Source organism: Mizuhopecten yessoensis, unplaced genomic scaffold (assembly GCF_002113885.1).
Source record: "Mizuhopecten yessoensis strain PY_sf001 unplaced genomic scaffold, ASM211388v2 scaffold10659, whole genome shotgun sequence".
NCBI classification, from domain to species: Eukaryota; Metazoa; Mollusca; class Bivalvia; order Pectinida; family Pectinidae; genus Mizuhopecten; species Mizuhopecten yessoensis.
The window spans coordinates 209,768-234,804 of record NW_018408657.1 but is presented as its reverse complement, the minus strand read 5'-3'; the positions used below and the strand labels follow the sequence as shown (position 1 = coordinate 234,804).

Sequence of the window (25,037 nt, the reverse complement as noted above, 5' to 3'; positions counted from 1 at the left end):
GATGGTCAAATCAAATATTTTTTGTATATATGCAAATAAGACGCCAAGTAGCAACATGCAAACAATATGGACGACACCGTGAACGCTGTGCTGTAAATCAAAACATAACAATATTCAAATGCGTTGTTTTGAAACGAAACTACTTTGACTGAAGACGCAGCGTGTATGTATAAACATCAACTTATCAATTTATTTCATTCAAGATGAACTGTCCTATTCTTGTTCAAATGTAGGATGGTTTGTCAAGTTTGCATAATATGCAGGTGGTTGCTTAGAAGCATTTTTGAAACTTTTTGAGACACAGAAAATTGTGAAGAATTTAAAACCTGAAAATTTAAGTTTCCAACAGGTAAGATATCCCCTGATGGTAAGATAGAATCCACATATTCCGTGCAACATTAGTTGGCACCACTTTATATTGTTTTAATCTAACACAGAAAAAATAAATCAGTGCAGATTTCATTGCAGATGCGACCTACAACAAATTTAAAGTGTACTGTTGAACTGAAAGTAATGTTTATTAATCGAATTGATCTCACCATATATGCTCCATAAACCATATGCAAAAAGTCAATTAATTGAAACACCGTTTAGACATATATCTATGTATAAAATGTAATATGTGAAAGTTATAAGTTTAAAAGACTAGCTATCATAAGAGTAACATGTTAATAGTTGGCAACCAATTTGACACTTTAATTTGTGAGAAATGGTCGCCAAATTAATTAGAGGCTTAAATGAACATCACTGGTGATATTCAGTCCTTGCATATTGCATCTAGTTATCTTCTCTTGTGAGCAGGTATTGATTGTTATGTCATTGGTTTGTGTGAGAAAATTATGTCGTTTTCTCAAAATTTGATGACGTTACTCTCACAAACCAATGACGTAACAATCATTACCTGCTCACAAGAGAAGATAACTCTGCAATACGCAAAGACGGAATAATGTTCTTAAAATGAAAAACTGTTGTCCTGACCTGATATGATAATCGCGATGCTCATGTTCTGATGTACATGTTACGAGACATATCAAACTGTGCTGACAAAGAGGTTCCCCAGCAGATATCCGGTCATGAGTTTTTGAAGTGAGGATTAAATGAATTAGCAGCCATTTTGATCTGTATCATTTAATATCAGGACAGGGTGTTTTGGATATTGTTGATCTGTCTGAGCCTTTCAACATTATTTATTAGCACAAATCCTTATATAATTAAAAATAGATGTTCTTTAAGTTTCTGTGATTGATAACTGATACTGTGCCTTTTCATTGCTTATGGGATTCTCATAGTTGTATCATCAGAAACATTCAAAACAAGAAATTGAAGAGAGAAGTAATGTTTGGATATTTTGTAAAATGATTGCCAGGGCTAAGAATGAAACAGCTCAGTAAATCCCTTAGTTTTCTGTGAATTTTACTTCTATATCTTTGTATTTATTTTGGTTGCAAATGGGTTTAATGTGCAAATTTGTTGTATCAGTTTTATGGTATTGTTATATGACATTCATGAAAATATCATCAGGGGCATTTGCTGCATTTCAAAAAAAAAAAGAAGCAGAAGGGAATGCTGGCGCTTGTCAAATGATGGAAGCTATAAGAATGAAGTGGATTGGGACTTAGGGGCTTGTTTAATTTCACAGGGGGTCATGCTATATAACACAGATCTTATATATGCATGATGTTTTGATTATGAGTATTAATTAAAAAAAACTTATTTCCAGTACAAAAACAATCAAGATGGATGAGAGGTTGAAATGGCTGGAGGGGAGGATCAGCTCTTCCCTGAGACCCAGGAACGAGGAGCTTAAAAACATGTTCCTCAATGATGAAAACAGGTATTAGCCATTTGTATTTTCATTTCAACATATTTCAAAACAAAAGCATGGGGATATAGATAGAATGTACAGATATTAATTCCTAGTCCAGTACAGTAAATAGCATGATTAATTACAATGATAGGTGATGAATTATTATCGTAAACTGTTTTACATGTAATAGATAGAATAAACACTAGCTGTCAGATTAAATAATAATAATTCTTTCTTAGGATCAAGATAAGATATACTTGGTAACTATGTGAAATATCCATGAAAGCAGTTGTTTTAGAAAGTGATTAATAAATTAATGTATTTGAGATCTTTCAAATTTTTTAAAATAGGATTATAACAAGTCTGACTCTAACTGAATCTGCCCTCCCACTATCTCCCCACTACTTCCACGTTATATTTCACTCAGGTGCATTTAAAAGATAGTTTAGTGGTTGAGATAAAAGTATTAAATAGAAAACATTTAACATAGCAAAATATTAAAGGGCTTGATCAAATTTTATGTTTCTTAATCAAAATAAAAAACAAAATACTAAAGGGCTTGATCAAATTTTATATCACTAAATCAAAGTACATGGCACAATATTAAAAGGCTTTATCATTATCAAGTTTTATATAGATCTAATAATCAAAGAGTACTTGTATTGATCAGCACTATATTGCTCCTAATTAACAGCATTGGCAGGAACATTTTTCCCTTCATGTTGTATTTGAAAACATTAGAAAATCTTATACAAGTGTACTGATGCAGAGGTCACATGTCAACATGTGTACTGGTGTAGAGGCCACATGTCAACATGTGTACTGGCGTAGAGGCCACATGTCAACATGTGTACTGGAGTAGAGGCCACATGTCAACATGTGTACTGGCGTAGAGGCCACATGTCAACATGTGTACTGGAGTAGAGGCCACATGTCAACATGTGTACTGGCGTAGAGGCCACATGTCAACATGTGTACTGGCGTAGAGGCCACATGTCAACATGTGTACTGGCGTAGAGGCCACATGTCAACATGTGTACTGGCGTAGAGGCCACATGTCAACATGTGTACTGGTGTAGAGGCCCCATGTCAACATGTGTACTGGTGTAGAGGCCCCATGTCAACATGTGTACTGGTGTAGAGGCCCCATGTCAACATGTGTACTGGTGTAGAGGCCACATGTAAACATGTGTACTGGTGTAGAGGCCACATGTAAACATGTGTACTGGTGTAGAGGCCACATGTCAACATGTGTACTGGTGTAGAGGCCCCATGTCAACATGTGTACTGGTGTAGAGGCCACATATCAACATGTGTACTGGTATAGAGGGTATGTCAACATGTGTCCTGGTGTAGAGGGTATGTCAACATGTGTATTGGTGTAGAGGGTATGTCAACATGTGTACTGGCGTAGAGGGTATGTCAAAATGTGTACTGGTGTAGAGGGTATGTCAACGTGTGTACTTGTGTAGAGGGTATGTCAACATGTGTACTGGTATAGAGTGTATGTCAACATGTGTACTGGTGAAGAGGGTATGTCAACATGTGTACTGGTGTAGCCTGTATGTCAACATGTGTACTGGTGTAGAGGCCCCATGTCAACATGTGTACTGGTGTAGAGGCCCCATGTCAACATGTGTACTGGTGTAGAGGCCCCATGTCAACATGTGTACTGGTGTAGAGGCCCCATGTCAACATGTGTACTGGTGTAGAGGCCACATATCAACATGTGTACTGGTATAGAGGGTATGTCAACATGTGTACTGGTGTAGAGGGTATGTCAACATGTGTACTTGTGTAGAGGGTATGTCAACATGTGTATTGGTATAGAGGGTATGTCAACATGTGTACTGGTGTAGAGGGTATGTGAACATGTGTACTGGTGTAGAGGGTATGTCAACATGGGTACTGGTGTAGAGGGTATGGCAACATGTGTACTGGTGTAGAGGGGATGTCAACATGTGTACTGGTGTAGAGGGTATGTTAACATGTGTACTGGTGTAGAGTGTATGTCAACATGGGTACTGGTGTAGAGGGTATGGCAACATGTGTACTGGTGTAGAGGGGATGTCAACATGTGTACTGGTGTAGAGGGGATGGCAACATGTGTACTTGTGTAGAGGGTATGTCAACATGGGTATTGGTATAGAGGGTATGTCAACATGTGTACTGGTATAGAGGGTATGTCAACATGTGTACTGGTGTAGAGCGTATGTCAACATGTGTACTGGTGTAGAGGGTATGTGAACATGTGTACTGGTGTAGAGGGTATGTCAACATGTGTCCTGGTATAGAGGTATGTCAACATGTACGTGTACTGGTGTAGAGGGTATGTCAACATGTGGACTGGTATAGAGGGTATGTCAACATGTGTACTGGTATAGAGGTATGTCAACATGTACGTGTACTGGTGTAGAGGGTATGTCAACATGTGTCCTGGTATAGAGGTATGTCAACATGTACGTGTACTGGTGTAGAGGGTATGTCAACATGTGTATTGGTATCGAGGGTATGTCAACATGTGTACTGGTGTAGAGGGAATGTCAACATGTGTACTGGTGTAGAGGGTATGTGAACATGTGTACTGGTGTAGAGGGTATGTCAACATGGGTACTGGGGTAGAGGGTATGTCAACATGGGTACTGGTGTAGAGTGTATGTCAACATGGGTACTGGTGTAGAGTGTATGTCAACATGTAAACTGGTGTAGAGGGTATGTCAACATGTGTACTAGTGTAGAGTGTATGTCAACATGTGTACTGGTGTAGAGTGTATTTCAACATGGGTACTGGTGTAGAGGGTATGTCAACATGGGTACTGGTGTAGAGGGTATGGCAACATGTGTACTGGTGTAGAGGGGATGTCAACATGTGTACTGGTGTAGAGGGGATGGCAACATGTGTACTTGTGTAGAGGGTATGTCAACATGGGTATTGGTATAGAGGGTATGTCAACATGTGTACTGGTGTAGAGGTATGTCAACATGTACGTGAACTGGTGTAGAGGGTATGTCAACATGTGTACTGGTGTTGAGTGTATGTCAACATGTGTACTGGTGAAGAGGGTATGTCAACATGTGTACTGGTGTAGAGGGTATGTCAACATGTGTACTGGTGTAGAGGCGAACGTTTTGCTGAGGAGTTAATAGATTCTATAACGTTTCTCCACTTCTTACAATTTTTCAAATATATTTTCTCCATTATCATTGTACATATAAACTTTACAGTTGTTGATCCAAATTTTTTTTTTTTGCAGGCTGGCATTTTATGAGTTTATTAATAATGAGGATGTGCGACGCCTGTTTGTGTTCAGTCGGCCATCCAAACATATAACGGCCTCACTGATTCCACCACATGATCTCAAGTACAAATCAATCTTCTTCCTCAAGTGTAAAGCTGGCACCAAGCTAACCAAAGAAAATATCGGTAAGGATGCTGTCAAAAACCTTAAAATGTCATACAGTATTATCTATCACAGTTTAGGTTACAAAAAACATGCTGTTTGGACGACTTAATATCTTAATGACTTGTGAATTGAAAATTTGGATCCAGTATTTTTTTTTTTAATATTGGCAATAAATAAAAAATGTACACATGTAAGAATTGAAAATACTACCCCGCTCACACAATAGCTGTTCCTCCACTGTTAACAGAGATGTACTATTGGTTTGCACTCCATTTGTCTATCAGTCGGTCCATCAGTAATCAACTTTGTCTGGGGTACCTCATTTGATCTGTCACATACAGTTACCTAATGTCATATATGAGGATGTATAGGGATGTCAGAATGTCGCATACTAGTTTCATGTCTAACAGTATAAAGAGTTATTGCCCTTTTATGATACAGAAGTTTTTTCAGAAAGTGTAGGACTATGGATGGCTCACAATATTTTGCCTTATTATAAAATAAATTTTGTTTTGAAAAAGAATTGTTCATAGTCTATTAACTTAACGACAGTTTAATACAATATTTCACCTTAGTTGTATATCTTGAAATACAAGATTGAAACTTTATTTGTAGAGTTTTAAAATTACTGATGAAGATATTAAAAAAATACTTGTTAAGTTTCTTTGGCTGACACAGGTACATAATTTTAGCCTGGGTTACCAAAATTTAAAACCTGACCCATATCTGGGTACTCAAATGATTGACCTTTATCACTGTTGAGAGGGGTACATCTGAGATACAGCTTGTATTAAAATCCATTATCCTTTGTAATTGAAACTTGTACCAAGTTGTGGTAATGTTTTGTTATATGCACTATACATAGATATAGTGTACAACCAGAAGTAAGGCATGTACCTAAATATAGTGTACAACCAGAAGTAAGGCACACATAGATATAGTGTGCAACCAGAAGTAAGGCATACATAGATATAGTGTACATCCAGAAGTAAGGCATGTACCTAAATATAGTGTACATCCAGAAGTAAGGCATACATAGATATAGTGTGAAACCAGAAGTAAGGCATACATAGATATAGTTTACAACCAGAAGTAAGGCATACATAGATATCATACATAGATATAGTGTACATCCAGAAGTAAGGCATAAATAGATATAGTGTGCAACCAGAAGTGAGGCATACATAGATATAGTGTACAACCAGAAGGAAGGCATACATAAATATAGTGTACAACCAGAAGTAACGCATACATAGATATAGTGTGCAACCAGAAGTGAGGCATACATAGATATAGTGTACCACCAGAAGTAAGGCATACATAAATATAGTGTACAACCAGAAGTAAGGCATATATAGATATAGTGTACAACCAGAAGTAAGGCATATATAGATATAGTGTGAATCCAGAAGTAAGGCATACATAGATATAGTGTACAACCAGAAGTAAGGCATACATAGATATAGTGTACAACCAGAAGTAAGGCATACATAGATATAGTGTACAACCAGAAGTAAGGCATACATAGATATAGTGTACAACCAGAAGTAAGGCATACATAGATATAGTGTACAACCAGAAGTAAGGCATACATAGATATAGTGTACAACCAGAAGTAAGGCATACATAGATATAGTGTACAACCAGAAGTAAGGCATACATAGATATAGTGTACAACCAGAAGTAAGGCATACATAGATATAGTGTACAACCAGAAGTAAGGCATACATAGATATAGTGTACAACCAGAAGTAAGGCATACATAGATATAGTGTACAACCAGAAGTAAGGCATACATAGATATAGTGTACAACCAGAAGTAAGGCATACATAGATATAGTGTACAACCAGAAGTAAGGCATACATAGATATAGTGTACAACCAGAAGTAAGGCATACATAGATATAGTGTACAACCAGAAGTAAGGCATACATAGATATAGTGTACAACCAGAAGTAAGGCATACATAGATATAGTGTACAACCAGAAGTAAGGCATACATAGATATAGTGTACAACCAGAAGTAAGGCATACATAGATATAGTGTACAACCAGAAGTAAGGCATACATAGATATAGTGTACAACCAGAAGTAAGGCATACATAGATATAGTGTACAACCAGAAGTAAGGCATACATAGATATAGTGTACAACCAGAAGTAAGGCATACATAGATATAGTGTACAACCAGAAGTAAGGCATACATAGATATAGTGTACAACCAGAAGTAAGGCATACATAGATATAGTGTACAACCAGAAGTAAGGCATACATAGATATAGTGTACAACCAGAAGTAAGGCATACATAGATATAGTGTACAACCAGAAGTAAGGCATACATAGATATAGTGTACAACCAGAAGTAAGGCATACATAGATATAGTGTACAACCAGAAGTAAGGCATACATAGATATAGTGTACAACCAGAAGTAAGGCATACATAGATATAGTGTACAACCAGAAGTAAGGCATACATAGATATAGTGTACAACCAGAAGTAAGGCATACATAGATATAGTGTACAACCAGAAGTAAGGCATACATAGATTTAATCTTACACTCCTCTTTTGATGTACTGGACATCACATTGCTGGAATTAGAACGTTTTTGTTGCATTAGTTTTCCATCAATGAACAGTTCAGTCCTGTACAATCACATGTTAATTTATGATACAGGAAATGAGGTGTTCTTTGTTGATTGTACTGATGTTCCACTTGAACACCTTGAGCTGATTGTGAGGGAGGTGTACCTGCCTTTATTGTGTACGAACCAGTCCAATCTAGCAGCAGCTGGAGGAGACAAAGTGATGGATGTGCTGCACAGACTCATGTCTATTGTAGAGGTGTCACAAGGCCATGTAGAGGTAAGTCAGCCATTATAAAAGTTGGGACATGAACCAGTCTGAGTCAGAAAAGTGTGGACACCATACCATATGTCTTATCCATATCATCTGATTTTTATGATAAATGCTAACTATACTTTATAGAATACTGGGTATACAAAATGATGTAACTAACATGCATGTACAATGATAATCAGCAGGGTTTCATTTTTGCCTTCTGTATGAACTTGGGTACACTGTCTTGGTTGAGGTCAGATTAAGGTTAATGTGGCAGTCATATGACCATATGTAATGTGTAACTGCTACATAATCATGATGGCTACAATTTACAAAGTACAAACGTATAGCTAACACTGAATCTGTGATTTTAGTTTTTAGGAACTTAATAAGTTATTTTTGTTCAGTTTCCTGTTTCTTGTGTATTTTCATATAAATAATTCCTGACCATGTTTTACAACCTGTATATTTTATGTTGGGGTTAGAAATAGCAGCCTGAAGTCTATTTGTCTATGTCAGGTAGCTTTCAGCAAAGCTGATAACATTTTTTGAAAATTTAAAACAAGTTGAATGTTTCTAACCCTGTATATATACAAGTACGTAGAGAATAGGGAGGAGATACAGTATAGCACTGTTAGGTTGCTGTAGGATATTGGATTAATCCAGTAAAATGACCTATTACAGGGCCGAATCATCCTGAGTCTGCCGTCTATAGAAGTACTAGCAGAGGCTGCAGCTACCCCTGCACGCAGAGGCTCGGTACTTCATGTACTGGAAACTACAGTTCTTGCTTGGATCAAACAGATCAAGGTAACATTGCAATACACCTTCAGATGAAGGAAATATTATACACCTTTAGATCAAGGTGATATCAACATATACAAGCAGTACATATGAAGATGAGCAGTAATTTACACCTTTAGATCAAGGTAAGCAGTACTGTACACCTTTAGATCAAGGTGAGAAGTATTGTACACCTTTAGATCAAGGTAAGCAGTATTGTACACCTTTTGATCAAGGTAAGCAGTACTGTACACCATTTGAACAAGGTAAGCAGTACTGTACACATTTAGATCAAGGTAAGCAGTAATGTACACCATATGAACAAGGTAAGCAGTAATGTACACCATTTGAACAAGGTAACCAGTACTGTACACCTTTAAATCCAGGTAAGCCATACTGTTCATCTTTAGATCTGGGTAAGTAGAATCTTACACCTTTAGATCAAGGTAAGCAATATATATATATAATACAATAAATCTTCAAGATTATAAGCACTATCAAAATAATGATAAATTACATTACAAAACATAACAACAAAATATTGTTATGTCAAGGAATGTATTGGTAACAGGTTGAATAAATCTTACCTTTGAACTGTAGGGTGTCCTCCGACATGACCCCATCGCTGACCTGATCCACCACTATGGCCCAGAGCCTGGCCCACTGGACGAAATAAAGATGTGGGAGAGACAACTAGGACGCTTACACTCGATCCTTCGCCAGCTGGAATCACCAGTAGCCAAGGACATCCTACAGAACCTTGACCAGGCACAAAGCCAGTATTCCAGCTCCTTCAACCATGTCAGGAAGGATGTGAACAGGGTAGGCTGTATAGGGTAGACACAGTACACACTAGTGGTGTCCTGTATACTCTCAGTTACTGGGTCATCCTGTACTCCCTTTAATTACCCACTGTCAAGGGCAGCAACATTGGTCAGCAAACGCCAACATTGTACATGTCAACTTATGTGTTCTCTATACATATTCCGACCACAATATCGTGATATGTATCCTAGCTTTCGTGATGGTAATGTATCGTTGCAGCCCAAATGGTTTATATACAACAATATACGCTATATTTAGCATATAATCACCTTAATCAAACCTTCAATGGGTCTAGTTTTTTCAATATTTTCAAAATTGAATCCTCGATTAATTATATGATCCTGCTCACTTTTTAAGTAAATAAAAGAACTTAGTGGTTGTGTTTATGTAAGTTAACATCGGCTCCTTATCATACAGCTTACAATGCATTACCAGCCTTTAACTAGTTTTCCCTGACTTGCAGGCAGTGACGGATGTGAACCGGACTCTCAAGTTCCTGAGCACAATGCAGTGGTTGTTTGAGGATCTCCACAGCACACTAGATCCAAGACAGATGCTCAAACTGTTTCAGCCCCTCATGCAAGTTCTCTTCCGTGTCTGGCAGAACTCTGTGTAAGTTTCAGCCGCAATCACTTCAATTCAGTGTTTACTTTCTGTCAGCCTACTCCAACTCACACTGATATTGATTCTCACCTCCAATCACTCTTAGTTGTGGTTTATATCTCCTAACTCTCCGTGAGCTATGTTTTAATCTGTTGAAGTATATCAAATGAGCTTTGCTTTAATCTGATGAGGTATACTAAATGAGCTATGGTGTAATCTGTTGAGATATCCAAAGTTAGCTATGGTGTAATCTGTTGAGATATCCTAAGTTAGCTATGGTGTAATCTGTTGAGATATCCTAAGGTAGCTATGGTGTAATCTGTTGAGATGTCCTAAGTTAGCTATGATGTAATCTGTTGAGATGTCCTAAGTTAGCTATGGTGTAATCTGTTGAGATATCCTAAGTTAGCTATGGTGTAATCTGTTGAGATGTCCTAAGGTAGCTATGGTGTAATCTGTTGAGATGTCCTAAGTGAGCTGTGATTTGTTTGTTGAGATATCCTAAGTAAGCTTTGATTTGTCTGTTAAGATATCCTAAGTAAGCTTTGATTTGTCTGTTGAGATGTCCTAAGTGAGCTGTGATTTGTCTGTTGAGATGTCCTAAGTGAGCTGTGATTTGTCTGTTGAGATATCTTAAGTGAGCTGTGATTTGTCTGTTGAGATGTCCTAAGTGAGCTGTGATTTGTCTGTTGAGATGTCCTAAGTGAGCTGTGATTTGTCTGTTGAGATGTCCTGAGTGAGCTGTGATTTGTCTGTTGAGATATCCTAAGTAAGCTGTGATTTGTCTGTTGAGATGTCCTAATTGAGCTGTGATTTGTCTGTTGAGATATCATCAGTGAGCTGTGATTTGTCTGTTGAGATGTCCTAATTGAGCTGTGATGTGTCTGTTGAGATGTCCTCAGTGAGCTGTGATTTGTCTGTTACAGGTACTATCACCAGATGGACAAGTTCCACAACATCCTGCGGATGCTGTCTAACGAGGTTGTCCACCGCGCCATTGCCTTGGTTGGTGAGGACATCCTCAGGGAACCACTTGAGGTAAGTAACATATCAAGATTGAAGTTTGTTAGAAGTCCAGGTCAACATATAAAGTAAAGTTGCCATTTTTCACCAAGTGAGACAACATGTAACACTATTGATCAGTGTTAAAACACAGTGTGACAACATGTAACACTATTGATCAGTGTTAAAACACAGTGAGACAACATGTAACACTATTGATCAGTGTTAAACACAGTGAGACAACATGTAACACTATTTATTGATCAGTGTTAAAAACAGTGAGACAACATGTAACACTATTGATCAGTGTTAAAACACAGGGAGACAACATGTAACACTATTGATCAGTGTTAAAACTCAGTGAGACAACATGTAACACTATTGATCAGTGTTAAACACAGTGAGACAACATGTACCACTATTGATCAGTGTTAAAACACAGTGAGACAACATGTACCACTATTGATCAGTGTTAAAACACAGTGCGACAACATGTAACACTAATGATCAGTGTTAAAACACAGTGAGACAACATGTAACACTATTGATCAGTGTTAAAATACAGTGCGACAACATGTAACACTATTGATAAGTGTTAAAACACAGTGAGACAACATGTAACACTATTGATCAGTTTTAAACACAGTGACACAACATGTAACACTATTTATTGATCAGTGTTAAAAACAGTGAGACAACATGAAACACTATTGATCAGTGTTAAAACACATTGCGACAACATGTAACACTATTGATCAGTGTTAAACACAGAGAGACAACATGTAACACTATTTATTGATCAGTGTTAAAAACAGTGAGACAACATGTAACATTATTGATCAGTATTAAAACAGAGTGAGACAACATGTAACACTATTGATAAGTGTTAAAACACAGTGAGACAACATGTAACACTATTTATCAGTGTTAAAACACAGTGAGACAACATGTAACACTATTGATCAGTGTTAAAAACAGTGAGACAACATGTAACATTGTTACATGACTCGCTATATAAATGCACATTAATCAATTTTGACTGTTTCCCAGACAATTCACCAAACGAACTATAGCTAATGTGTGCTACCGTAAAACTGTTGACTGGTCACCGTAAAACTGTTGACTGGTCACATGAAACTGTTGACTGGTCATGTGAAACTGTTGACTGGTCACATGTTAGGTAATCGAACGCACCTATAATTACAAGCACCCCGATGATCAAGCGTTTTTGGTACTGGATTGTTGACGGTCGTCTGTAGGTAGATCTAAACATCACATTCGACATGGAACTTTTTGGTTTTTCATTGTTAAGTAACAAAACAGTTGTTTCATGCCTTATCAGTCAACAGTCAAAACTATTTTCCCGAGGAGTTGGGACCCTCCAGATGAACTGTTTCCCGAGGCCGACAACTGTATACTATTGATCAGTGTTAAAACACAGTGCGACAACATGTAACACTATTGATCAGTGTTAAAACACAGTGAGACAACACTATTGATCAGTGTTAGGCACAGTGTGATTTGTCACCCATGATTTATTGCATTTTACAGCTTGTGTTTATTTTCCGTCAATATTTGACTGTTGTGACATTGTAACAGGGAATGAAACGTGAGCAAAATAGCTTTATATACAGGTGACTTTGTGACATTGTAACAGGGAATGAAACGTGAGCTATATAGCTTTATATACAGGTGACTTTGTGACTTTGTAACAGGGAATGAAACGTGAGCTAAATAGCTTTATATACAGGTGACTTTGTGACATTGTAACAGGGAATGAAACGTGAGATATATAGCTTTATATACAGGTGACTTTGTGACTTTGTAACAGGGAATGAAACGTGAGCTAAATAGCTTTATACACAGGTGACTTTGTGACATTGTAACAGGGGATGACATGTGAGCTAATATAAATAGCTTTATACACAGGTGACTTTGTGACATTGTAACAGGGAATGACACGTGAGCTAAATAGCTTTATATACAGGTGACTTTGTGACATTGTAACAGGGGATGAAACGTGGGCTAAATAGCTTTATACACAGGTGACTTTGTGACATTGTAACAGGGAATGACACGTGAGCTAATTAGCTTTATATACAGGTGACTTTGTGACATTGTAACAGGGGATGAAACGTGGGCTAAATAGCTTTATACACAGGTGACTTTGTGACATTGTAACAGGGAATGACACGTGAGCTGAATAGCTTTATATACAGGTGACTTTGTGACATTGTAACAGGGAATGACACGTGAGCTAAATAGCTTTATACACAGGTGACTTTCGTGATGTCCTGTTTAACAAAAATATTAGCCCGAGAAAATCAATGTCCAAATAGAGACTGGTCAGTCTGTGTATGAGTTTACTAGACGGTTGTGAACTTGTTACAATAATTGTTGGTTTTGTTGACAATAAACATGTTTATTGTTGGTTTTGTTGACAATATAACATGTTTATTGTTGTTTTTGTTGACAATAAACATGTTTATTGTTGTTTTTGTTGACAATAAACATGTTTATTGTTGGTTTTGTTGACAATATAACATGTTTATTGTTGTTTTTGTTGACAATAAACATGTTTATTGTTGTTTTTGTTGACAATAAACATGTTTATTGCAATATCTTGATATCAACAAAGTCAGATTTTGTCTCCTGAGATTGTATCATGAACTTGATATTAAACCGTGACAAAAATATGGTGTTTTTGTTTTAACTATTGATATTGTTGGGTTTTTGTTTTGACTATTGATATTGTTGATTTTCAGTCGTACTCTAAATTAAAGGATGCCCTGCGTGTATGTGCAGCATTCCGGGGGACGTATCTAGATTACAAGGATAAGGCAGACGATCAAAATGCCAGGAACATCACAGAGAATGCTGAGAGATTGTAAGTTAATAGGTAGCAGGGAGTGGTTATACAGGAACATCACAGAGAATGTTGGGAGATTGTAAGTTAATAGGTAGCAGGGAGTGGTTATACAGGAACATCACAGAGAATGCTGAGAGATTGTAAGTTAATAGGTAGCAGGGAGTGGTTATACAGGAACATCACAGAGAATGCTGAGAGATTGTAAGTTAATAGGTAGCAGGGAGTGGTTATACAGGAACATCACAGAGAATGCTGAGAGATTGTAAGTTAATAGGTAGCAGGGAGTGGTTATACAGGAACATCACAGAGAATGCTGAGAGATTGTAAGTTAATAGGTAGCAGGGAGTGGTTATACAGGAACATCACAGAGAATGCTGAGAGATTGTAAGTTAATAGGTAGCAGGGAGTGGTTATACAGGAACATCACAGAGAATGCTGAGAGATTGTAAGTTAATAGGTAGCAGGGAGTGGTTATACAGGAACATCACAGAGAATGCTGAGAGATTGTAAGTTAATAGGTAGCAGGGAGTGGTTATACAGGAACATCACAGAGAATGCTGAGAGATTGTAAGTTAATAGGTAGCAGGGAGTGGTTATACAGGAACATCACAGAGAATGCTGAGAGATTGTAAGTTAATAGGTAGCAGGGAGTGGTTATACAGGAACATCACAGAGAATGCTGAGAGATTGTAAGTTAATAGGTAGCAGGGAGTGGTTATACAGGAACATCACAGAGAATGCTGAGAGATTGTAAGTTAATAGGTAGCAGGGAGTGGTTATACAGGAACATCACAGAGAATGCTGAGAGATTGTAAGTTAATAGGTAGCAGGGAGTGGTTATACAGGAACATCACAGAGAATGCTGAGAGATTGTAAGTTAATAGGTAGCAGGGAGTGGTTATACAGGAACATCACAGAGAATGCTGAGAGATTGTAAGTTAATAGGTAGCAGGGAGTGGTTATACAGGAACATCACAGAGAATGCTGAGAGATTGTAAGTTAATAGGTAGCAGGGAGTGGTTATACAGGAACATCACAGAGAATGCTGAGAGATTGTAAGTTAATAGGTAGCAGGGAGTGGTTATACAGGAACATCACAGAGAATGCTGAGAGATTGTAAGTTAATAGGTAGCAGGGAGTGGTTATACAGGAACATCACAGAGAATGCTGAGAGATTGTAAGTTAATAGGTAGCAGGGAGTGGTTATACAGGAACATCACAGAGAATGCTGAGAGATTGTAAGTTAATAGGTAGCAGGGAGTGGTTATACAGGAACATCACAGAGAATGCTGAGAGATTGTAAGTTAATAGGTAGCAGGGAGTGGTTATACAGGAACATCACAGAGAATGCTGAGAGATTGTAAGTTAATAGGTAGCAGGGAGTGGTTATACAGGAACATCACAGAGAATGCTGAGAGATTGTAAGTTAATAGGTAGCAGGGAGTGGTTATACAGGAACATCACAGAGAATGCTGAGAGATTGTAAGTTAATAGGTAGCAGGGAGTGGTTATACAGGAACATCACAGAGAATGCTGAGAGATTGTAAGTTAATAGGTAGCAGGGAGTGGTTATACAGGAACATCACAGAGAATGCTGAGAGATTGTAAGTTAATAGGTAGCAGGGAGTGGTTATACAGGAACATCACAGAGAATGCTGAGAGATTGTAAGTTAATAGGTAGCAGGGAGTGGTTATACAGGAACATCACAGAGAATGCTGAGAGATTGTAAGTTAATAGGTAGCAGGGAGTGGTTATACAGGAACATCACAGAGAATGCTGAGAGATTGTAAGTTAATAGGTAGCAGGGAGTGGTTATACAGGAACATCACAGAGAATGCTGAGAGATTGTAAGTTAATAGGTAGCAGGGAGTGGTTATACAGGAACATCACAGAGAATGCTGAGAGATTGTAAGTTAATAGGTAGCAGGGAGTGGTTATACAGGAACATCACAGAGAATGCTGAGAGATTGTAAGTTAATAGGTAGCAGGGAGTGGTTATACAGGAACATCACAGAGAATGCTGAGAGATTGTAAGTTAATAGGTAGCAGGGAGTGGTTATACAGGAACATCACAGAGAATGCTGAGAGATTGTAAGTTAATAGGTAGCAGGGAGTGGTTATACAGGAACATCACAGAGAATGCTGAGAGATTGTAAGTTAATAGGTAGCAGGGAGTGGTTATACAGGAACATCACAGAGAATGCTGAGAGATTGTAAGTTAATAGGTAGCAGGGAGTGGTTATACAGGAACATCACAGAGAATGCTGAGAGATTGTAAGTTAATAGGTAGCAGGGAGTGGTTATACAGGAACATCACAGAGAATGCTGAGAGATTGTAAGTTAATAGGTAGCAGGGAGTGGTTATACAGGAACATCACAGAGAATGCTGAGAGATTGTAAGTTAATAGGTAGCAGGGAGTGGTTATACAGGAACATCACAGAGAATGCTGAGAGATTGTAAGTTAATAGGTAGCAGGGAGTGGTTATACAGGAACATCACAGAGAATGCTGAGAGATTGTAAGTTAATAGGTAGCAGGGAGTGGTTAGGCCAGGAACATCACAGAGAATGCTGAAAGATTGTAAGTTAATTACATAAACCGGTATATTATCAATTTATACAGGGAACTGAGATATTATAAACTATGCAAGAAAAATGAGATGTTATAAGTTATGGAGGAAGATGAGATGTTATAAGTTATGGAGGAAGATGAGATGATGTCAGTTATATAGGAATATATTTCAGTTTGTTTATGAAAATTAAAGCATTTTTGAATGAAGATATTTTTCCACATCAACTGAAGTTTTCATTCTGTTGCCTTCAGGGCGTGCCAACCCCAGGGAACTCTGTTTCTCACTAAGATGTATGGTCCGCACGCCTACACACCACGCTACGGTATGAGACACCAGGACGCTAACTCCAGCAGTAGTTCAATCAGTGAGGATGAGTTGTGGACAGACAGTCCGTGGCCTCCACGCAATGCCCCTTGTTTCGATCTCCTCAATAATTTCATGGAAAGGTAAAGCATAATCTATCAAGTGTAGGTGTTCATATTTATTATAAAGTGTGCAAAATGATGTTGGTTTTATTTTTGAAAATCTAAATTTTGGAATGCTAAAATCAATATGAACATTTTATTTCAAATAGAAGAAAAGAGTGTGGACTGGACTTCATTTGATTATGTATGAATGTGTGTAATTTTCGTGCTTGTTTTATTTTTTATTAATTGTATTGACATCGTCACTATTGTAATGGTGTATTATGGATCTTACTAGTGTAATTTAATGGGTTTATCTTACAGGTGCAATGATGTGTTATACATCTTACTAGTGTAATTTAATGGGTTTATCTTACAGGTGCAATGATGTGTTATACATCTTACTAGTGTAATTTAATGGGTTTATCTTACAGGTGTAATGATGTGTTATACATCTAACTAGTGTAATTTAATGGGTTTATCTTACAGGTGCAATGATGTGTTGGAATTGGTGGAAACAACACGCCATTTCCGTCTATTAGCAGACGCAGCAGAAATAGGTGGCGCCGGTAGTATGAGTCTGGATGCTCTGGTCAAAGAAATCCATGCCAAGTACACACACTCAATGCGCGAGTTTTTCAGTGTTGTTGGGAACGTCCTCAGCATTGATGGCACACAGAACTTTGAACGATCCTTTTTCAAATTTAGAACAGTAGTAAAGGTGAGGGCATGAATAAAACTGACAAACACATTGATCTAATTTTGTTACATCTGTTCTGATGGGAAGGACATTCTTGTATTGGCTGATATTGTAGATACTTTCATAAGCCACATGTATATTACTTTCTAGATGTTTTGATTCATATTGTTGACTATAATTGTATAGTAAACTTATGTTGAACTGCATTTAAGGAGGGCCTGATAGGATTGTAATAAAATCATTGACTTATTATCACCCAGGCATTAGAGAAGAGACTCTCTGAGATCCTGCGTCTGTCCTACAACCAGTGTCCAACAGTAGACGCTCAGCTCCGACTCCTTGAAGTGTTTGAGGGTGTCAGTAGTCGCGAGCTGGTTCAGGTAACCTAACATTTACGTATGTTTGTCGACATTAATAGTGTGAGCTTGTCTAGGTATATATACAGCAATCAATATGTAACTTCCAAAGTAATGAAAAAAAACCCAATCATTATAAACTCTAATCTGTCTAAATGAGGAAGGGTTTGCTCATGTTGTAAAATCTCTATTTGATCGCACATAGCTACAGAACTCTTTTCAAAGCATGTTAATTTTCCCAGTATCATCTGAAAGTTAGGACATAAATACTTTTAGGAAGAGTTATTTTTCTATTATGAATCCTTTACATAGGTTTTTGCCAGAGCATGTAATTTAAGGAGATGGCAGTGTATTTTGTAATTAGCGATTAATCAACTCTGTTAACAGATCCACCTACGAGACAAGGATGCCCTGCTGATCAAGGCGTTCAGTGCCGAGCTCAATGATGTACGGCTAATGTTTGAAGAGAAGCAGCACCACCCACCCAGTCATGCAAACATGCCACGGATCGTGAGCAAACTCATGTGGATACATGGACTCATCGAACGCATCAAGGTCAGACACATGCTTGAAAGTCAAAGTCAAATATGTCTGAGAAAAGGATTGGATGAAATGATTGTGACATCAAATTATATTAAAAACATTATAAAATAGATTCAATCACAACAGGCGAAGAAGCAACAAGTTATTCTTGTAGTTTATTAGAAGTGTCACTTCTAATAAACTACAAGAATAACTTATTGCTCGTTCGCCTGTTTTGATTGAATCTATTTTATGATATTCTCACTTTTACTCAATCCTTTGCATACTTTCGGGTATCCAGACGTGGAGCAAAGGACCAAATTATTCCACACTTAAGAAAACCACGGCGTTGGCTCTACCCTTGCCTCATATTATATTAAAGATAACTAAATTTCATGGTAATCTTGTTATTCCTTTAAAGTATTTTCAATATTCGTACAATAATATCAATAAGTAATAGGATTATTGAAGTAGAAGATGATGATATTTGTATGTTTACAGCGCCCTATGGAGAAGATGAAGCGTGTAAGTCCTCACTCCCTCGAGGGTGACGCGGGCTGGCAGATGAGGGACATGTACAACGACTGTCACCGCATGTTACAGGACTTCCAGAAGACCCTAACGATCGAGTGGCGAGAAAATATCACTGCCGAACTGACTCTTCGTCTCAAGCAGCCACTTCTGGTGAGAAATGGGGTCTTATCTGATATATGTTAAGGAGAGGCTGTCATAATGTGGTACCTTTATAAGTTATATATCTGGGACCTTTATAAGTTATATATCTGGGACCTCTATAAGTTATATATCTGGAACCTCTATAAGTTATATATCTGGAACCTCTATAAGTTATATATCTGGAACCTCTATAAGTTATATATCTGGGACCTCTATAAGTTATATATCTGGAACCTCTATAAGTTATATATCTGGAACCTCTATAAGTTATATATCTGGGACCTCTATAAGTTATATATCTGGGACCTTTATAAGTTATATATCTGGGACCTCTATAAGTTATATATCTGGAACCTCTATAAGTTATATATCTGGGACCTCTATAAGTTATATATCTGGGACCTTTATAAGTTATATATCTGGGACCTCTATAAGTTATATATCTGGAACCTCTATAAGTTATATATCTGGGACCTCTATAAGTTATATATCTGGGACCTTTATAAGTTATATATCTGGGACCTCTATAAGTTATATATCTGGAACCTCTATAAGTTATATATCTGGGACCTCTATAAGTTATATATCTGGGACCTTTATAAGTTATATATCTGGGACCTCTATAAGTTATATATCTGGAACCTCTATAAGTTATATATCTGGGACCTCTATAAGTTATATATCTGGGACCTTTATAAGTTATATATCTGGGACCTCTATAAGTTATATATCTGGAACCTCTATAAGTTATATATCTGGGACCTCTATAAGTTATATATCTGGGACCTTTATAAGTTATATATCTGGGACCTCTATAAGTTATATATCTGGAACCTCTATAAGTTATATATCTGGGACCTCTATAAGTTATATATCTGGGACCTTTATAAGTTATATATCTGGGACCTCTATAAGTTATATATCTGGAACCTCTATAAGTTATATATCTGGGACCTCTATAAGTTATATATCTGGAACCTCTATAAGTTATATATCTGGGACCTCTATAAGTTATATATCTGGAACCTCTATAAGTTATATATCTGGGACCTCTATAAGTTATATATCTGGAACCTCTATAAGTTATATATCTGGGACCTCTATAAGTTATATATCTGGGACCTTTATAAGTTATATATCTGGGACCTCTATAAGTTATATATCTGGAACCTCTATAAGTTATATATCTGGGACCTCTATAAGTTATATATCTGGGACCTTTATAAGTTATATATCTGGGACCTCTATAAGTTATATATCTGGAACCTCTATAAGTTATATATCTGGGACCTCTATAAGTTATATATCTGGGACCTTTATAAGTTATATATCTGGGACCTCTATAAGTTATATATCTGGAACCTCTATAAGTTATATATCTGGGACCTCTATAAGTTATATATCTGGGACCTTTATAAGTTATATATCTGGGACCTCTATAAGTTATATATCTGGAACCTCTATAAGTTATATATCTGGGACCTCTATAAGTTATATATCTGGGACCTTTATAAGTTATATATCTGGGACCTCTATAAGTTATATATCTGGAACCTCTATAAGTTATATATCTGGGACCTCTATAAGTTATATATCTGGGACCTTTATAAGTTATATATCTGGGACCTTTATAAGTTATATATCTGGGACCTCTATAAGTTATATATCTGGAACCTCTATAAGTTATATATCTGGGACCTTTATAAGTTATATATCTGGGACCTTTATAAGTTATATATCTGGGACCTTTATAAGTTATATATCTGGGACCTTTATAAGTTATATATCTGGAACCTCTATAAGTTATATATCTGGGACCTTTATAAGTTATATATCTGGAACCTCTATAAGTTATATATCTTGGACCTTTATAAGTTATATATCTGGGACCTAAATGATACGGGCCCTGGAAGCAGAACTCTGGGCTTTAACCATGATGATATAATACCATTTCATAAAGTCAGATTTTTTTTATTTTTATTTTTTTAAAAAGTCCAATTTGAAAATTAACAATATCCTTGTGTAACTTCCTAGATGTTTACTCTTACAGCCCTTAATACTTGCTAATTGAAAATCATGTTATGAGTAATAATGTATTTTCATAGAAAGTGACTTTCAAAAATTTCAGATATTAAGAACATTCTTTAATGATCTTTCTGTGATAAGCACAAACAATATTTTGTTTTGTACGATATATATCTTTTGATGAGTTTTTGTGATTATAAATTTAGAAATATTTGCTGCCTTTGTAACAGATAGCGGAGGAGTTTGATGAGGATGTGGAGGTCCGCCCCCAAGTCATCCATGTTAACCTCGACTCACAATTATTACGAATACTTCGGGAGATTAGCTATCTCAGCCAACAGCCATTCAACATTCAGCTGCCATCTGCAGCTAAGGAACTTGTGCGTAACACCAACGCGTTTGAGCTGCGTGTAACAGCGACACGCCTGGAGACCATCGTGTCTAAGTACAACACTATCATGAGGACTATCACAGAGTTTGAGAAGCCGCTGTTTGAGAGGAAACTTGCTAAAACTGACACTGTAAGTAAAACCTCAGTATATCCCCCTTTGTTTCAGCCTATATATTTAGTAGTTAAATGATATTATGACAAAAAAAGTGAACTTTTTATTAGGGTGGGTACAAAGTCGCAATTTTGCTGCATAAAGGGCATTTTTCTCAATTCTAGAACCTCTGGCCGCTATTTTTAGCAAAAATATAAAAAATATTTCCTCCATTTCATGTGTTTGCTTATAACACTTGTAGCCCACATAGGAGATCTGAATTTTATTTAACTTTGTTCATATAGTTATAAAATAGATGAAGAAGTTAAGTTTTGTCCTTTAACAACAGAATTTTAGTACTCACTGCTGAGTTTATAATGTAAAAGACAACAACAAAAACTGACACAGATTTTTGAAAACTAATTGTTCACAGAATATATCATAACTCCATGACTGTTGGACACCTGTATTATGTAGATGACTTCTAGAGGTGAGGGAAGAGACTGAATGTTGAGAAAGTCTCAGACCTAACCACATAATGATAGTGTTATACAGAGGACTATATCCTCATAATGTTTAAACCAGTTTAGGACCATTCAATAAACGATGAGATGTCAGAGAAGTTCTAAGTGTTGTAGGGCAATCAACACTGGTCATTATATAACTTAGAAGCGTTGTAGGGCAATCAACAATGGTCATTATATAACTTAGAAGTGTTGTAGGACAATCAACACTGGTCATTATATAACTTAGAAGCGTTGTAGGGCAATCAACAATGGTCATTATATAACTTAGAAGTGTTGTAGGACAATCAACACTGGTCATTATATAACTTAGAAGCGTTGTAGGGCAATCAACAATGGTCATTATATAACTTAGAAGTGGTGTAGGGCAATCAACAATGGTCATTATATAACTTAGAAGTGGTGTAGGGCAATCAACAATGGTCATTATATAACTTAGAAGTGGTGTAGGGCAATCAACAATGGTCATTATATAACTTAGAAGTGGTGTAGGGCAATCAACAATGGTCATTATATAACTTAGAAGTGGTGTAGGGCAATCAACAATGGTCATTATATAACTTAGAAGTGGTGTAGGGCAATCAACAATGGTCATTATATAACTTAGAAGTGGTGTAGGGCAATCAACAATGGTCATTATATAACTTAGAAGTGTTGTAGGGCAATCAACACTGGTCATTATATAACTATAGTTCCAACATTTCCCTAATGATTGTGATTGCCTCCCGTCTTTTCTATGCAGAGTTGGATGATCATCTTTAGTGTGGGGGGAAGGCTTTATAGATATGGTGGTATTTTAGACATTGACCGGATAGACTGTTGTGTTACAGCTGTTCGAGCAGGGTCTCCAGCAGTACACCTGGAAGATGAAGGAGTCAGCCGACTTTATTGAGCAGGCAATGGCCCTGGTTTGTCTGGACGTCCATCAGAACCTGGATACTGTCCAGACCAATTGTCATGAGATCGCAGAGATCACGATCTCCTGGTCAGCAGGAACTCTAGATGTGTTCTCTGGCCGAACTGTGGACACCTCCTACTCCATGGAAGAACTGCTAGAAATGCAAAAGTAGGTGACAATTACAGAAATAGCTCACACATTCGGTGACTAAATTATAACATTAGGTCATAGACACGTCACTGCATGGGTCTAAATAACTTTGATAATTATAATTATTTAAGTGTTTTATTATCAGAGCTACTCGTTACATCTTTTATAAAAAAGGAATCTGACAGAGGACCATGAGACTCTGTTTTATTGACAAAGTCCTGAGAGTAATAGATAATCAGAAATAATACATCTTGTTTAACTCAGAAATCTGACAGAGGACCATGAAGCCCTCGTGCTGCCCTCTGGGAACAAGATCCACGCCCTTGTCCAAGTGTCTTTTGAGGTATGTTTGTTGACATCAATATTTTGTTAATGTACTAAAATGTTTTAGACTAAGCGCCTCAACATGTGATTTCCTGTATTAAAAAGTGGTATAGATAAACCATCCTCACTAATGTCAGGTTATACTCATTGACTGTGGACCTCAATAGATGTCATTACTTGTTTTTACAGGCAGTACAGATCAGACAGACCTCCCCCGCCTGGGTAGATTACATAGACTACATTGACTGTGGACCTCTATAGATGTCATTACTTGTTTTTACAGGCAGTACAGATCAGCCAGGCCTCCCCCGCCTGGGTAGATTACATAGACTACATTGACTGTGGACCTCTGTAGATGTCATTACTTGTTTTTACAGGCAGTACAGATCAGCCAGGCCTCCCCCGCCTGGGTAGATTACATTGACTACATTGATGCCATTGTGCTGGACGGTCTAAAGCATGCCACTCTAGCCAGTCTCAAGTCTATGCTCAACAACTTGGTTCAAGCCAACATGGATGAGGTTAGTTATTCAAGGACAGTCTCCATTTTTTACAACAATGTTGCCTAGACAATAACAGCTGAAGTAGTTCTGGGAAAATGTCAGAAGCAATTTTTATAACAACCTTAATTTCCACAGACAATCTTTGATAATATGATTGTTTCAGGTCAGCAAACTCAAATCTAGACTGGAATATTAAACATGATTCAGGTAATTGTAACACATTGTAATTCTAAAATGCGAAATATAAAATTTGAAAAGAAATAAACAGTTTCTGACATTACAAAGTCACCAGGCATAGGGCCTGTATCCTGATGGCTTCTCAGTGTCCCACCAATGTTTAGGACCATGACACCTTGAGGTTCCTGAGGGGGCCAAGTACCAGTGCCTGTGTCCTGATGGCTTCTCAGTGTCCCACTGATGTGTAGGACCATGACACCTTAAGGGTCCTGAGGGGGCCCAGTACCAGGGCCTGTGTCCTGATGGCTTTTCAGTGTCCCACCTATGTGTAGGACCATAACACCTTAATAGTCCTGAGGGGGCCCAGTACCAGTACCTGTGTCCAGATGGCTTCTCAGTGTCCCACCAATGTTTAGGACCATGACACCTTAAGGTTCCTGAGGGGGCCAAGTACCAGTGCCTGTGTCCTGATGGCTTCTCAGTGTCCCACTGATGTGTAGGACCATGACACCTTAAGGGTCCTGAGGGGGCCCAGTACCAGGGCCTGTGTCCTGATGGCTTTTCAGTGTCCCACCTATGTGTAGGACCAT

General features: G+C 37.5%; 1 protein-coding gene across 5 annotated transcripts in view; it reads left to right on the top strand.

Moving 5' to 3' along the window:
* Window positions 1–63: 63 nt before the first annotated feature.
* LOC110461766 (dynein beta chain, flagellar outer arm-like) overlaps window positions 64–25,037 on the top strand; it is a 202,081-nt gene continuing 177,107 nt past the window's right edge. For 4 of the 5 annotated variants that reach the window (XM_021515403.1, XM_021515405.1, XM_021515406.1 and 1 more), the window contains exon 1: window positions 24,162–24,288. In XM_021515403.1, the coding sequence (XP_021371078.1) occupies window positions 24,253–24,288 (36 nt within the window). In that variant the 5' untranslated portion in view covers window positions 24,162–24,252. Of the gene's footprint in view, window positions 164–1,720; window positions 1,835–5,061; window positions 5,232–7,888; window positions 8,077–8,736; window positions 8,863–9,435; window positions 9,658–10,123; window positions 10,273–11,189; window positions 11,302–14,030; window positions 14,153–16,958; window positions 17,154–17,600; window positions 17,833–18,071; window positions 18,192–18,554; window positions 18,723–19,190; window positions 19,374–21,619; window positions 21,911–23,225; window positions 23,462–23,707; window positions 23,787–24,144; window positions 24,289–25,037 lie in introns of those variants that run through there. The other variant, XM_021515407.1, reaches the window with a different exon arrangement.